Source organism: Alosa sapidissima, chromosome 8 (assembly GCF_018492685.1).
Source record: "Alosa sapidissima isolate fAloSap1 chromosome 8, fAloSap1.pri, whole genome shotgun sequence".
NCBI classification, from domain to species: Eukaryota; Metazoa; Chordata; class Actinopteri; order Clupeiformes; family Clupeidae; genus Alosa; species Alosa sapidissima.
In genome coordinates, this window is record NC_055964.1 from 9,997,813 (window position 1) to 10,013,881 (window position 16,069).

The following is a 16,069-nucleotide window of genomic DNA, read 5'->3' on the forward strand; positions in this document are numbered from 1 at the left end:
GTGCGCGCACACACACACACACACACACACACACACACACACACACACACACACACACACACACACACGCGTAGATACACATCTAGTAAGCACAAAACAAATGCACATACCAACACACACATATGCAATTTAAGTCGTTGCAGGCACAAATACCTATGGGGCAATGCCAGGGGCTAATACCTTTGCAAATACATTTCCAGGCTTTATCTCCTGCTGTGCTTCTCTGTCTCTCTCTGCATAGATCCACATGAAGACCATGCCTGCTGCCATGTACCGCCTGCTGACTGCCCAGGAGCAACCCGTTTACATCTAACGATTCAAACGCTTCCCCCTCCCTTCTTCCCTCCCACTCTCCCCATCCCTCCATTGTCTATCATAACCTTTGACCTCTGACACATGATGTAACCTTAGTCAGCATCTTTGACTCTTGACCCCACTCCCCACGTGCATATGGCGTGGTGTGTGACTGACCGATGCGTCTCCGGCTTCCCGCTGGCCACGGCTGGGGTGGTCTTACTCTTCTCCACACACACCACACTACACTGCAACCCCAAACTTCCACCCCCCCCCCCCCCACCTCCACCCATCTCTGCCTCCTACCTCTGTAGCCCCCTCTCCCTTCCCTCTGAGGCTTCTGTGTCTGCTGTGAAGTGCAATATCCTGTTTGTGTGCGCACACTTCTGACTGATAACCAGGCATGGGAGGTGGGCTGGGGTGGAATGGAGTGGAGTGGAGTCGGATTGATGTGATGAGGGTAGATGATAGATAGGTGGATGGAAGAATCAAAGTGGGAGAGGAATCTGGGGCATTTTAACGGCATGTGGTCTGCAAGTTAGGGGGCAGGGGAGGGTGTCCATTTGAAAAGCTGTTTCTTTTGAAAGAATAGTCTGCAAACACCCACTTTGTTTGCTTGGTTTGACAGATTTCCTCTCACCATGTTAATGTGAATATAGAGCGTGATTGTGAAGCCTTCCCTTTAACAGGCTGCCTGTAACAAACGAGTACGAAGGTTATGTGATTTTTTTTATTTATGTTTTGGTTTGTACATAGTTTTGTTTTCTGACCTTCATCAAACATTCCAGATTTATTTTCTTTCCATTCCCATTGTAAAGGGCAGCTTTGATCCTGACAGTACTGCTTACAGAATCTGGACCAAACTTTGGAAGCGTTCCATGGAATTCCAGTAAAAAAGCGTGCTTTCAGAAACAAAAAGGTATCTGTAAAAGGAAAAGCTGTTTTTTTGATTCACAGACAGTGAATCTGTGAGGGATTTCATGCCTTAACACAACCCAACTGTATATTAACATGAGTGTCATTAGCAGGCTAAACCAGTGTTCACCCTGGTCAAGAGAAGGATTGGAATGGTAGTACAAAGAATGCATCTGACTGTAGAAAGATCACATCTGACTCCAATAGGTGAAGGGAATGAACAAAAGGGTTTGGTGATTCTGGAAATAATTACAGAGCTCTTGCACAGGGTGATTACAAACCTACTCATTTAGAATGGGAATAACACAAATTAGACAGACGATTATTTTCTAACATACTAAGGTGAAGAAGACATATAAAATCAACTCTGTTCTGGAGAAAAACAGTTTTATGTATTAGTGGGGGTTTTGTGTGCAATATATAATGATCTCCAGAGGCAGTGTTATTTTTTTTTTTAAACTAGATTATATAATTTCCTTGTTCAGCACTTCACTTTAATTCCTTTATGGTTAACCTTTATTATTATTGTTAATTCTTATGGGACTTTGTTTAATCTATAATTTATATGCCGTTTGTACTGCAGTTTTAATTGGGTTGTGGAGAAATGTGATGTTGCAGACTTTATACTTGAACATGACTTGGTGGTAGAAGACATTGTGAAAATGCGGGATGCTTTTTTTTTTCATCTATTGTTTTATTAGATTTCTGTTATATTTTGGTGTATTTTGACCTTGATAACATTTACATCTTATGTCTTAAAAAGTGATGCTTTGAGGAAAGGAAAAAGGAAAGTAGACATTTTTGTTTTGAGAGTGGGGTCCTCTGGAGTTAAATGATCTACCAGAGATGGGTATTCTCTCAAGCGGTAGGATATGTGCTTTGTGGTTTGGCTGCAGTTTTGAACTATCTTATATCCAATCATGGTCAACATTAAAAGGACCAAAAAAAAAACCTTTATCAAAAAAGACATCCTTGAAAATGTGAAATTTAGTTATTGAAAATGGATATTGATGTTTTAGTGCATTAGGATAAACAAAACAAGAGTGTTTTGCTTATATTAGTGGGAAAAGGTACATGAATGCAGTGGTGTCCCACTGTAATTTGTAAGTGTGACTACATTTCTTTTTGACGAAAGGCAGACAGGGTCTGGAAATGTCCTCGCCCCGCGATAAGAGTCTGGGCGAGAGAGAAGCCCAAGGCCAGCCTCAGGTAGCACTGCTCTGGATATCTGATTGTCTTTACCTCTCTTTGAAACAGAAGGATTAGCTTGAGGGACTGGGGAAGTGCCAGACAGACCCCCGACCCCCCAGGGGTTTGGACTGAGCCATTCTGACACCCTTAAAACTCAAGCTCCTGCATTCTCTTTCATACGACACTCTTCTGACACTGATGCTCTGCACCCTCCCTCCTCTCTCTCTCTCTCTCTGTCTTTCCCTTGCTGGAGTCGGTGAAGGTGAGCCGGTGAGATGTGGAGACAGCATGATTGATTGTGCTCTTTGCGCCCCTTGGGTCGGACAGGGGGTTGTACCAAAATGTTATTGCTTCCCTTTGCACTTGGACTCCTCCCAGGATGCAGCCCCCCCCGCCCCCCCCCCCCCCCATCAGTCCTCCCTTCCTGCCTCTCCTCTCCTGCACTCTTTCTCTCTGTTCAGAACTCTACGACCCCCACGGACACGCACCTCATGTTTACACAAGTGCCCAATTGGCTTGGCATCCTTCCTTCAGGCCTACCTGGTACTGCTCGTTCTGCTGCTGGTTCTGGTCTGGTTGCGCCTGCACTGGGTCTGTGGGTGGGCCAGGCAAGCATCCAGCTGCCATGCATCTAAAGCCCCTATAACCCCCGTTCTAACCTCCCTGCCCTGCTGAAGCACAGGCTTGCATATAAACATAAACAAAAAACTTACTCCCGATACGGTGATTGTTCCAAGTGTATGTCTCATTCCTGAAGATCATTTTGGCCTTACAATTGCTGTTTTTTTTTTTTTTTACTTTATTGATCAAAGCGCAGTGTGAGTGTGACCACGTTTTTATTTTTGGTATTTTATTCTCTGTTAAGCATGGTCTGTAGTCGTTTGTATGCTTTATCACATGCTAAAATGGTAAGAGTGATGTGTGAAGATCGTTTACTCCATCATAAACCAAAACCAGCGTGGAAATCTAAATAAATACAACTATATATTTATATGATATATCTATATGTATACCATAAAGACATCTAATGATAAATGAGTCATATTAGATATATATATATATATACATATGTATACACTGCTGTGCAAAGGTTATTGATGGCAGAAGTATTGTCCCTCCACTCTAAACATCCAAGATGATATTAATGGACACCCCTTTCAGAGTTGTTATTTATGCTCTAAAGTTGTTTTTCTCTTTGTTTCACAAACTGAAAGATAAGATATTGATAAAATACTTCAACTTTGTCTCTACAAAAAGGAATTCTCAATTTCCCCCCCCACTAGCGAAGATTTCAACTTCTTGCACAGTGGTGTTTCAGTAGGAATTATATATTCATGGTTATTTTGTGTGTTGCTATTAGGACTTGACAATAAGACGCTTTAGAGAATAATAATGTGGGAGCACGCAGATGGACACATTGATGGGAACAGGACCTGTAGAAGTGGTAGATGTGTACATATAGAACTTGAGACATAATGGACACAGGGGTACACATGTTTGGGGATACTACTGTAGAGTGGTGATTTTAGAAAGGTCTGTCTTACGAAATGACAAACATGTGACAGACATGAGTAGAGGGTTGCTGTGGAGATGGTTATTATGTTTATGATGCACTTGTTCTGAATGTACTTACTCTTACATATGTTTGTCAAAATGTCGACAGAGAAAAAAAACGAGGAAAAAAAAACACTTTCTGTAAAGCAACAGCAATGTCTATTTATTTGCTAGCTTTTCCGTGATGTTACAATTATTGAGCTACATTCCTATACCATAGCTGGAATGTTTGTAACAGTATTTACAACAGTAAATGACTTACAGAGAGACCTGCCTGCTGGATTTATTGTGTTAACACCATGATGACTGATATTTGCATGTGATAATAATATTCAATATTATTTGCAAACATGTTTTATGTGTTTAATAATCTTTAAAAGTCAAATACGTCTGTACAACCCAAGTGATGAGTTATATATCCCTGACACTAATACCTCAGGCTGTGGGAGAGCCTTTTGACAGCTTTCACTCTAAAGCACTAAAAGAAAACATGTACAGACACATGATTCAACTTACCACTTTTTCAACTGTACAATTTATTAACTCCTGTTTGATTGTCAGCACTTTTCCTCATCAAGCCTCTGAATTATTGTATTACATCTGTATAGTTATCTGAGTATTCAACCAGTAGTGGCCTGAAACACTAAAGGAGATGGGACATTGCAATTTCAGTGTGTAATCAATGCCAAAACACTTTTTGTTGTTACACCATAAGTGATATAAACAAACATAAACTAATTGCACTGCTAGGCAATACTTCACAGAACGTCTACCATTCTTCTGCTACACTTACTTTCTTGACACTTCTTGATGTTTAAAAACAAATCATTCATACACGACACAATGCACTTACAGTAGGTGTACAAGGCAGAACATATCACAGAAACTAGAACAGAAACAGTAGTGAAAAGGCACTGACTTGGTCAACGAACATCCCAGCTCAGTGGAGATAACAACGGTGTGGCCATCTGTTATCTGGGATTACATGCCTGTATTTCTGTCTTAATTTAGGTAAGAGGAAAGATGAATTGCTCAAACATTTTCTGACGTCCTTCTCATTCTACTTCTAAATCACATCTGAAAGGGAAGTGAGTTAAACTGAAGTTACTTAACACAGAGTCAAACTAGAGGGGCAGACAATGAGTGCTCACATCAGCCAAGGCCATATGGCCTTCCTCATAATGTTAATGAAAGTGAAAACTAAATGATGTGCCTGCCCTGTAATTTAAAAGGTTCTTCCTTGGCCCATGCTACTTCCTTCCAGTGGAAGGCTTCCATGAAAATCAGGCCAGTAGTTTTTTCCATAATCCTGCTGACAGCCAGACAGACAAAGAAACAAACAACACCAAAAACATAACCTTCTTGGCAGAGATAACAAAAACAAATCAAACTTCAAAAAAAAAAAAAAAAACTTTAAAAACTTAATCTTGTCCAAGGAGACATGTGCTCCCTCAGGTATGAGTCTTTTAAGTACAAAACTGTCTGTTGTTGCCATGGGGCAACGAGAGAGAGGCATGGGGTGAAAGGTCAAGACAGGCCATGGGGGTGAGTGGCCTTTGGGTTGGATTGGATTGGGTTCTGGTGGGTTTCAGGTGGTGGCGCCACTCACAGCACGGTTTCCCGGAACACCCCAATCAGGCTGTGCGGCCTGTCGTGCTCCCCGAGTCGGGAGCTGCCTGCCCGGGAGCCCAGTCGCGAGCTGGCGGCGCGAGACCCGGGCCGGCGCTCCCCGGTGACCCCCCTGCGCACCGTGCCCACCCCCAGCTGCAGCTCGGCCCAGGTGAAGGTGCTCAGGTCCCCGCAGCTGCGCAGGTGCAGCTGGCCTGGCCGCTTCCTGCGCGGGAGCGTCTGGGCCAAGGGCTCCGGCGCAGGGGCCACCTCCAGGGCAGCTGGCTGGAGTGACGGGGCAGGCTGCGAGGTCGTGGCTTCTGACCCGGTGATGACCTGGAGCACAGAGAGAGGAATGACAGGGTCATCAGAATCCGTAAACACTTGACGTGTGTGTATAAACCGCACTACAGTGCTAATTTAACTGGTGCCATAAAGGTCACAAAAAACTCAAAATTCCACAAATTCCGCAAATTGTTACATCACTGTATCACTAGGAGCGCACAGCATACCATACGTTTCAATATGAAACCTTTATAGTAGTTACACTTCACACTTAGTTGTCAATTCACAGAGGATTCAACCTGTTTGTTAGTATAGTGGTTTAAAAGAAGTGTGTATTTAACTGACTGCTGTTTAAATTTATGTGTGGGTGAAAAGGTGCAACTCATTTTTCCCCCGTAATTTAGATAACAAAAAGTGTATCTTTCATATAGACATAAAGTGAAATATTTTAAGCCATTTTTATTATAATAATTATTATAATCTTATTATCTCAAAATATTAGAATAAAGAGGTTATAATACAGAAATGTCCGTTTCCTAAGCCTTTAAAGTGTGCTTCAGTAAACACAACCACAATCATGGGAAAGAATGCAGACTTGATACTTGTCCAGAAGGGACTTATTGACACTCTCCACAAGGACAGCATGCAATGACAGCATGCAATGACAGCAGCCTTGAGAGAATTGTCAAGCAAAGTCGATTCAAAAACTTGGGGAACTTCACAAGGAGTGGACTGAGGCTGGAACTATTTGGAACTGCAGTCAATACACGGGTGCAGTCAATACATGGTTTCGTCTTTTTTTATTGCCATAAAACACTGTCATGTGGTTAATACACAATGTAGCTAATACACAGGGAAATTACTGTCGTGAAAATTATTACTGGTTGCTGGAAGGCTGTGTCTGTAAATTGTAAGGACTGTATGTATGAATGAAAGAGGCTCCTGTCATTTGAGCCGACTGCAACTGACCTGTTCTATGAAGCTGAAATTCCTGTAATTGTTTTTCTGGCCACTTTTGGCAGAATATTCAGAGAATGTCAGAGCTGTAACTTAATTCAGAGGTTTGAGGAAGAAAGAATTCTGTTAGCCTGGGTGCCATTCCGAACTTAGTCCCGCTCACAACATTTGAGGTTGGGAAGTTCGGTCTGGCATTGCTCCATTGTGGAGCAAGTATGCTCGCCCTAGATCAGGCGGACCAATCAAATCAGGCTTTACGATGATGGACAGGTGAGCAACAGCGCCTGGTCTATCACGTCATCTGAGCACGCTTAGATTAGGCTTATGTTTGAAACAAAAACGCTGTGGCTAGAAGGATAGGCTACATGGCTTTTAAGACCCCATATGGAAAATGCATATTATTTAATGAGGTTTTATCACTGAAAACGATTATTTCTGAAAACTTTGGCCAAAATTGAGATGTGGGAAAACTTGTGGTTTCACTTTCATCAAGGGAAAACAGCGCTGTTGCGACATGTTCCCTCGTTCGTTTGAAATCTCTGATTGACCACCCTGTTCGAGGGATTTGCGACAGCCTTTCCCAGCTGTTTAACATGTTTGTAGCATATCAATGTTCAACAGAATTATTTTTAAAAATGGAGGGGATATAGGCTATCCATTTTTTCCTAATAGCCTACCCTACTACGTATCTCTTAGATTTCGCTAATGAGTGTGGTAGGCTAGGCGTTATTGATGGCACTAACTTTTACAAAAGACCAGAAAACAATGTTAAGGCATTTGTGGAGAAGAAGGATGGTTTGTGTGTTTTCTTCCTACACCTCACGGTTAGCTATTTCGTTGCTCTGATTGGTTAGGTTTATCCAATTGAGTGCAGAGGCATTCCCCCACTGTATCGGTTGAAACACGCCCCATAATTATGTCCCAATGGAGCAGTATCAGACTCATATTCTGACTAGAATTAAGTATGACTACATCAGGCTAGAATTCTGTGGCAGTGACTTTTTTTTGCTTTGGTTTGGAGTCTAAGAAAGAAGAAAAAGTAGGGCCTAATGTTGACAGAATGTAGCTTCATTTGAACAGTGAAAATCACTTACCATTCCTGGAAGGTTGTCCCTATCATTTACCCAGACCTGTCTATATACAGTATAAGGCTCATGTCTTTTGGTCCAACAGTGACTGACCTGGTCTATGAAGCTAAAATTCCTGTCAGTGTTTCTGGCCACTTTATGTATATATAAGAGGCTCATTTCCCTTGGCTGGACTGCGACTGACCTGGTCTATGAAGCTGGCGCAGCGGACCGCCTCCTCCATGTGCTCTTCGTCGGAGCGCAGCATGCTCTTGATGCTGTTGACCAGCTCCTGCACCTCGGGCTCCAGCCTGCTCCACGAGGACGAGTGCTCCAGGAAGCGCGCCACCAGCAGCTTGGTGTCGCGGTAGCTCTGGTAGTCCACCATGGAGGTGGGCCGCGGCCGCCGAGGACCCCGGCCCCGCCGCAGCGTTACCCTGGCCGCGCCCGAGGCCGCCTGCTCAGAGGCCGTCCCTGTGTCCGTCTGGGTGGCCGCCTCGCAGCTTAACACTAAAGGAGGGCAACGGAGAGGGAGAGTGGGGGGATTAGACATCGAAACAAAGACAGGAAATGACATGATACGATTTCCAGTGATGACGAGAGAAGACCAAGAAAGGAAGGGTGGATGGACAGGGAGAGGGTGTTGAAAATGAAGGGAGAGAGAAAGGGAGAGAGGATAGAGAGATGAGGAGGCAATCGAATGTAAGCAGAGAGAGAGTAGGACAACCTAGAACAACCAGGACAGTAAAATCTGAAAGATCAAGTGATCTATTAATTACTGCAGGACACAGTAGTCTACCTACCAGCCTGACATATCGGCTAACACACAGCTGACCCATTTACAACATCCTGCATGATCTTCTGAACAGGGCAATCTATAGTCAGTGACATACAGCTACTCACTTTGAAACTATTTAGCACACACTTGCTAACAACTGCCACAATCTACATCCACCTTCTCTCTACTGCCCACTATTTCACAGCATCACCATGCTTTGTGGCACAGTTTATCACATGCCTATAGCAATAAATGTCACTTTTATGAATTTGCTTGTTTTGCTCTTTTTTGTCTTAGTCTGATTTCAAGGGAATCTCTGACACAGGCTTTGCTGTTGCTGTTGGGTTGAGTGTGTGTGTGTGTGTGTGTGTGTGTGTGTGTGTGTGTGTGTGTGTGTGTGTGTGTGTGTGTGTGTGTGTGTGTGTGTGTGTGGTGGGGGGTTGTCACTGAACTGTGGTATACCCATGAATAGCAGCATGGTAAGCAGGAGCCTCCTGGATCATAGCTATATCCATGATGCACTGCAACGTTACTCAACAGCCACAGGGGCTGAATATGATACATGTACGCTTTTCAACTAGACATTCCAAAACACTGAAGAGCGAGATGCGAGATCTAAATTAAATATACTGTGGGAGAGCCCTCGAGCAAGACCACATAGTCAAACCTGTCTGAATCCATTTCATGAAGTTACACAGCCTGCCTGTACGTGTCTATTTATTTTGGAAAACATTTGAAGCTTGGCACGTGTTGTTCAGATGAGGCAAAGCCTCCGCCTTGACCGCCGAGAAACTGCCTCTAAGCCGAACTGCAGGGATCACTAGTCTGTAAGTGAGAGGAAAGAGGGCTATATATAAAGGGCTCCTCATGTGTCCACTGACAGATGGACTGACTGCAGATTTACGATGAGAAAAGGCCCACCGAGCCAAAGCTTCACACCCAGCCTCTGGCCCTGTCATCGAACGCTGAAGCTAGAAAGCAGGACTGTCAGCTAGCCACTCATTAAAATGTTATTACATTACAGTTGAGCCCGATTTAAAAAAAAAAAATTGACCGTCTCCTGTAAATCCTTTTTAACTTCATAAATATTTCAGGTCATGTATTTGTCTTTCTTTCTTTAGTTGTTATCACAGGAGCCATGATGTTAATGTGAGCCTGATGCAAGTGAATGCAAGTCATGATAAACAACCTTAGGGGCTTATGTAACCTCTATTTATTCATGTGGCGTTGCCCCCCAGGCACAACAAGGAAACATAAGGCCGAATTATGACTCATCAAAATGGTTAAGAACTGTGTTTGTGTCGTTGCTTTACTTGCTTAAAAGCAGTATATCATGACACACAGTTGTTATGCTGGATCAGACAATCTTGAGGACACTGATTACACTGGTAAGAGGACCGGATATCAGTATTAGACCTCTTAGCCATTTCCTCCCCAAAGAATCTCTAGAAGTCTTTTAACAAGACCAACAAGGCAAGTGAATGCAAACACATAACTTACCTTTAGCGGCCAGGTCCAAAAGCACCGGGTCACTGTTGGACCTGCGGAGCTTGTGGGCTCTCCTACTGGTCTGGGTCGCTGGCGCTGCTGGGGCCGCCGCCACTGAGGAAGTCGCCGTTTGCAGGCAGCTGTCTGAATCAAAACAAGACCACTTAGAGGTCAAAGGTCACATCTGCTGTGTCACAGGTGATTGCTTTAAAAATAACAACAGAAAAAAAATCAGAGGTTGGACCATAGGACTCTAGATCACATGTCTGTCTATAAGCCTACGTGCTTTAGAATTTTCAGCTGGAACTGGCTATTTGTAGCCTGACGAGCCAGACCAACATTAAAATGTAGGGTCTGGCCTATCACCGTTTTCAGTGCTCAGTCCGAGGGGCGGGATAATCGGTTGTCTTTCAAATTCCCTCTGCACGCAATAGGACAGCGCTATGAGTCCCATGCGTTTCCCACCAGCGGAGCTATTTGGCTAGTTCAAACTTTTGCCAACTTAATAAAAGCTTAACTCGTGTCACACTGTTCACCAACATCAACATCCATCTTATTTGTTTTCAAGTAGCAGGGAATTCAAGCCAAACCGTTGCAACCGGAGAGTTGCTAGACTAGACCTGGCAGCAAATGTAATTTGCTGCCACTAGGGTGCGTCTAGATTTCTAGGCTAGGCTATTTGATGAGATCTAATTGATCCAATCACAAATTGAATGGACCCCATCATGAATTTGTCTAGGAGCCCAGGTTGTGAATAGACACTGGCCTCGTGGTGTCAGTCTTTGTCCACCATGGCCGAAACGACCACATGCTGGCTGAAGGACAGGAGAACAGACGGTACAAAAGGGCCAATTCTCCAGTCTCCATCAATCTGAGAGCTCCTCCAAGTATGGCTCACAGTAGGAGAACATTTCCCCTGCAGATGCACTCACTCTTCCTTGTCTCTGGGTCCGCTCATCAGTAGGGGGTCATTTATCATGCTCAAGCAAACATAGTTTGGTAAGGGCCAATATCAAACTGTGGTCCAACTGGGAACAAGGGAGAGTCTAACCTCTGGAAGAACTGCATTGCATGAGAGAAAGAGTGAGAGAGAAAAAAAAGAGAGAGAAAGAAATAAAGAAAGAAAGACAGAAAGGGAGAGATGGGACTGATAATAGTTCAGCAAGTTCAGAATGTTTTCATTTTCGTACAGCTTGGGAGACTCAAACGCATTGACTAATGTGTTCTGAAAAGGACTCTGAAGAGACATTCTGGCAGAGGGACAAGGGCTGTGACCGACCTACAAGCAAAATGCATGTGCTTTTTATATGCAGATGACATAATTGGAGATGGACACTCTCTGTCGCCACAGCAAGGTTATGACTCAGTCATGTAAGTATAGTGCTGGCTCGTCCGCAACAGCACCTCGAAAATAACTCTGTGGAGGTGGGGGACACTGCTTTTGAGTCTTAAGATTATACTGTTCAAATCACAACATCAATACATTGCGGATCTATGTCATGTAGCATGGGACAGAAGCCAACATCTTCCTAAAAACAAAACCACACAATCAGTCTTGGCTTTGACTTCCTGAACATGACCATCTTTCCACCATTTTGAGAACTTCAGAACGCATGGGTGTTGAGCCATAGACAGTCAATTTTGCGGCTTAACAAATGAAAGTGCTTCCTTGCACATGGACAAACTTCAATTGACCTTGCTGTGAATTTTCCTCACCAGTGATGGACGCCGCCGCCTCTGAGTGGTCCCTCACTCCATCGGTCAGATCTGTCATCTGGATCTCTGTCTCCTGGGAGCAGTAGATAATAGAGAGGCTGGTTTTTAAGGGCAAGTCGAAGAGCAAAAGACCTGGCCAAAATAAACTGTGTGACACTGCTAATCAGTGGGCCCTCTAAGAAAAGCACAGAAGGTCATGTAAAGATTATCTCACTTTAAACTGCATCTAAGTTTACTCAACCGTATAAATAACTAGCCTATCAAAATAGTTCACTTCTATCTGTCGCCATGAACCTGAATTTGACACATATGACAAAAAGGAGCCCAAAGCGGCCAGCAGCATTTGTAAACATTTTTTGTTCCATTGCTTCTGTTTTTGTGGTTATGTTATGCAAGGATGTGCAATACCTGGGCGGTGGAGGGGTTGGATACTCCAGGAACTGCCTCATATGGAGGAGGAGGGTCCAGAGGACAGAAGACCTCCACCCCTTTGATCCGTGCGCCATATATATGAGGCAGGGGGATCACACTGTCACCAAACATTCTGTTGATAAACACACACATACACACAGATATACACACACACACACACACACACACACATTTTGTAAGCATCATTACCCCACAACAAGTGTCATCAAACCATCAACAGCATAAAAATCAAAAGCTCTCTGCCAAGCAACATAGCTCCTTCCTCTCTCGATCCAGCTGGGGTCCAGCCAATAGATGTTATGGAATAGGCATCGCACATCACACCAGAGCCCCAGCAGGAGTTTCCTTATTGTCCTGCCAAATAGCTCTCCGCTACACACATCTGCCAAACGCATGCACGTCAGCAAGGCAGCGGGAAGTCTGAGACGCCCTCAAGTCCAGGCAGGGTGAGAGAGGACACTATGTCCTCCTGACGACTGACGGGGTGAATGTGGATAAAACTCAAAGTTTAAAGCCAGCTAACTCTATTTGTATCATACATAACAGTAACTGAATCCAACTGAGACATCTGTTCAGTGAGATTTCATGACAGCAGATATAAGAGACTAGCCTAGAAATCTAGACGCAGCCTAATAAGAGACAACTAATGGGAAATTTCAGCATTATGCCTCTGTAAGGATAGCCAGCTGGTACATAGCTGTGCCGTATGTACGGTATGTTTGATAAACCCCCTTCCCAACGCCTTAAAAGACGTGCCAGTGAGAGAGCTAACACCCCAGGGTTTTAGCTCAAGTGCTAGCACGCTCGACTCCCAATCAGAGAGTTGTGAGTTGCAGGTTTGAGTCCAGGACCGGGCGAGTGCAGGGCTGAGCTGCACGATATAGGCCTACACAGTGCAGATTACACCTCTGTTGTCCAAAAGGATGCTGCACATAACAATGCTAAACAATAACATATTTTAAACACTATTTAACTCCTAGTGTTTTGTTTCATATACAGGTGCAAAAAATTGAATATCACCCAGACCATTACAATTGTACAATTGGGAGTGCGTCTGGAAAAGGTTCATTTACTTATGACTTCCAGCAGGGGCGTAACTACCAGTGAAATTAAACCTAAATTGGTACATTAAACTCTTACCAAATCGTTTCAAAAGTGTAGCAATTTTGTAAATGAAGGTTTTAAATTCGTTAGTTTACTCAATTCCAAAGAAATAAACGTCCATGCTAGATTAGCAATTGCAGCCTATTTGCGTGCTTGTATTTAAGGGGGATTGGAAATGGGCTTCAATGGCCTCTTGGTATTCCCAGGCTACAAAAGACATTAACCTTGTACAAAACTAGGAAAGATGCATTGTGTCAGGTTGCAGGAAATATCGGTAATTTCCTCCCATAGCCTAGTCCCTGGGCAGGTAGGCAGTAAAATACTGACAAAAAGACAGAATGAGAAAATGGAGTTACCTGCGAGCCAGCCGCGGGGTGTAGGAGTAGAAGGTGGAGAAATAGGACGGGGGTGGCGCTGGGGGCACAAACTCGTCTGGGTCGGGTGGCCGGGCTGGCTCTTCGGCATCCTCCACAGCTCCCCGCGGTTCCTCCTGGGGAGCAGAAGGACAGTGAGAGCCGGCTCATGACACTTGGAGAGGATCTGCACTCATTCACTATGGTTGAGGCCATGCAGGGAGCCATGAATTCAGTTTTATGCAGATTACCCACACTGCTGGAATGAAGATAGGGCTACATTTTTAGACATTCTTCTGATCTACAGCATCTGCTATAAGTAAATAATCTAACTGATGTTTACAAATAATTTACACATTTTGTTCTTCTTGTATGTACTGTACTTATATGTACTGTTATGATGAATGTGTGAGATCCTAAGTTTGAGTAATTCAGTTTAATGCAATTTGAATATCTAGCGTTCTCTACTTTATGTCGATAGCTTCGGAGTATCTAAAAAAAAAAAGGATTATGGTTTAAAACTGCTATTGACGTTGTTTTCTTGTTGCTTTGACATGTTGAAATAAGATGTGACTGGAAAGTGAAGACATTTCTCAACGGATGTGGCTTTACTTTGCAATCCGGGAGAGCTTTCACTGATATTCTTAGATAAGACAGAACTAGACAACATGACAGGGGAAGGTGAGAATGCAGTTGCCAGCAGCCTTGTCAAGCTGCTGAGAATCCAGTACATGAGCTGTGAAATCACATGACCGGCAAGGTGAAGTGTGATTGGTGGGCCTTACCATGCAGGGCCGCCTGGCACTGAAGATCTGGAGGTATCGAAGTGCCGCAGCTACCAGGCACACTGCCGTGGTCACAGCATTCAAGGCACACAGCGCAAAGAGAACTTTCTAGAGCGCAGCAGAGGAAAAGAGAGCTGTGCTTAGAGGACAGAGCAATATGTCTGGTCAAATAAGAACATGCTAACCATAAAATACAGGACATACTGTATACATGTTCAACACACTGCTCTGACTCTCTGGTAAAATGATCATATTTGAGAACACGCTGCTGTCCCATCCTCTCTCACTCTGACACATACACACATTCACCTTAAGAAGCACCCGCATCGTGTTGCATGAGTAGCCCGGGTAAATTTTCAGCATTTTCTCCTCCTCGCACTTTGTAATCGGAGTTTCAGCACAACAGTTGCAGATGTCACCAAGCTCACTCTGTTGACAGAAAACACAATACATGAATGCTTGTTATTAATGTTATACATAAATGTGATACACAACACATTGATAACATATGTCTCCTACTATTTAATTTTCCTCTGTATCTAAAACAGAGACTGCTACAATATTCCAAAACCACACGCATATTTGTTTTCTTTTCTTTCTACAGTATCTCTCCAACTAGATGAACTCCATAACCTATATACAGTGCTGCAGTCGCTGAGGGAAAAAAACCCTGCGTCTCAACTTATTTTTTATTCACTACTCCTGCAACTTCTTGTAAACTGCAAGTCTTACATGCTCTCCCTTTGGTTGCTGATTGTTGAAACTAAAATCTTACATGTAAATTACACATTCTGTACAAAATACTGTGTGTTCTAAAGCCATACTCATCACACTCATGTCACAAACGTGTGTGTGCACTACCTCACTAAGACAAGTCTGCACTAGCGGACAAAGTTCTTTGGCGACGCCCAAATGCACATCTGTATTTGTTTTGTACAGGCACACTTCTACCATTCTAACATTACACACTGCTTTGTGGTATGTCTAGATTTTTACTATAGTGTGCTAGTGTGTGTGTGTGTGTGTGTGTGTACATGTGTGGCGAGCTATTCCACGAAAACTGCTTTTAGTCTCCCCGCTGCACTAGTGCAAGTGGCAGTCATAATTAGCCAAGACATACTGTACCTCTCAGCATACTCTTATACATTGTACCACAATCTAAAAGTGACCTATCCATTTATATACCAGGCCATATATGACCAAAATAATCCCTGTGAAGAACAGACCATCCTACAAAGTTCCAACAGAGCACAGACAGCACACAGTGAAAGTCCCATCATGCACCCTTGCTGTTGATGGGAAATGATCAGCGTCCCCATTTCGGTACCCACAACCTCATTAGCAGATAGACTGAGCAGTGACTCGGAGGTTCCTCCACCCCCTACTCAGGGTGTAAATTGCTTGGAGCTTTTATGCTGGTGGATGTGTGTCCAAAAAAAGGCCGCTTTAAAAATATCTGACTGTCTCCTGGGGTCTGAAGATTGCCCAGCTAACCTTTCGCACCCCCCCCCCCCAACACACACACACACACACACTCCAAAC

The 16,069-nt window shown here is 43.7% G+C and overlaps 2 protein-coding genes across 8 annotated transcripts in view; one reads left to right on the forward strand and one right to left on the reverse strand.

Moving 5' to 3' along the window:
* apba1a (amyloid beta (A4) precursor protein-binding, family A, member 1a) overlaps window positions 1-4,221 on the forward strand; it is a 48,188-nt gene extending 43,967 nt beyond the window's left edge. For all 4 annotated transcript variants that reach the window (XM_042101024.1, XM_042101021.1, XM_042101023.1 and 1 more), the window contains one exon: window positions 242-4,221. In XM_042101024.1, the coding sequence (XP_041956958.1) occupies window positions 242-313 (72 nt within the window). In that variant the 3' untranslated portion in view covers window positions 314-4,221. The remainder of the gene's footprint in view (window positions 1-241) is intronic.
* An 83-nt stretch (window positions 4,222-4,304) lies between these two features.
* fam189a2 (family with sequence similarity 189 member A2) overlaps window positions 4,305-16,069 on the reverse strand; it is a 22,835-nt gene continuing 11,070 nt past the window's right edge. For all 4 annotated transcript variants that reach the window (XM_042101028.1, XM_042101030.1, XM_042101031.1 and 1 more), the window contains exons 4-11: window positions 14,837-14,956; window positions 14,528-14,635; window positions 13,746-13,879; window positions 12,262-12,397; window positions 11,854-11,926; window positions 10,150-10,281; window positions 8,077-8,381; window positions 4,305-5,898 (exon numbers count right to left, since the gene is read on the reverse strand). In XM_042101028.1, coding sequence (XP_041956962.1) covers window positions 5,560-5,898; window positions 8,077-8,381; window positions 10,150-10,281; window positions 11,854-11,926; window positions 12,262-12,397; window positions 13,746-13,879; window positions 14,528-14,635; window positions 14,837-14,956 — 1,347 coding nt within the window. In that variant the 3' untranslated portion in view covers window positions 4,305-5,559. The remainder of the gene's footprint in view (window positions 5,899-8,076; window positions 8,382-10,149; window positions 10,282-11,853; window positions 11,927-12,261; window positions 12,398-13,745; window positions 13,880-14,527; window positions 14,636-14,836; window positions 14,957-16,069) is intronic.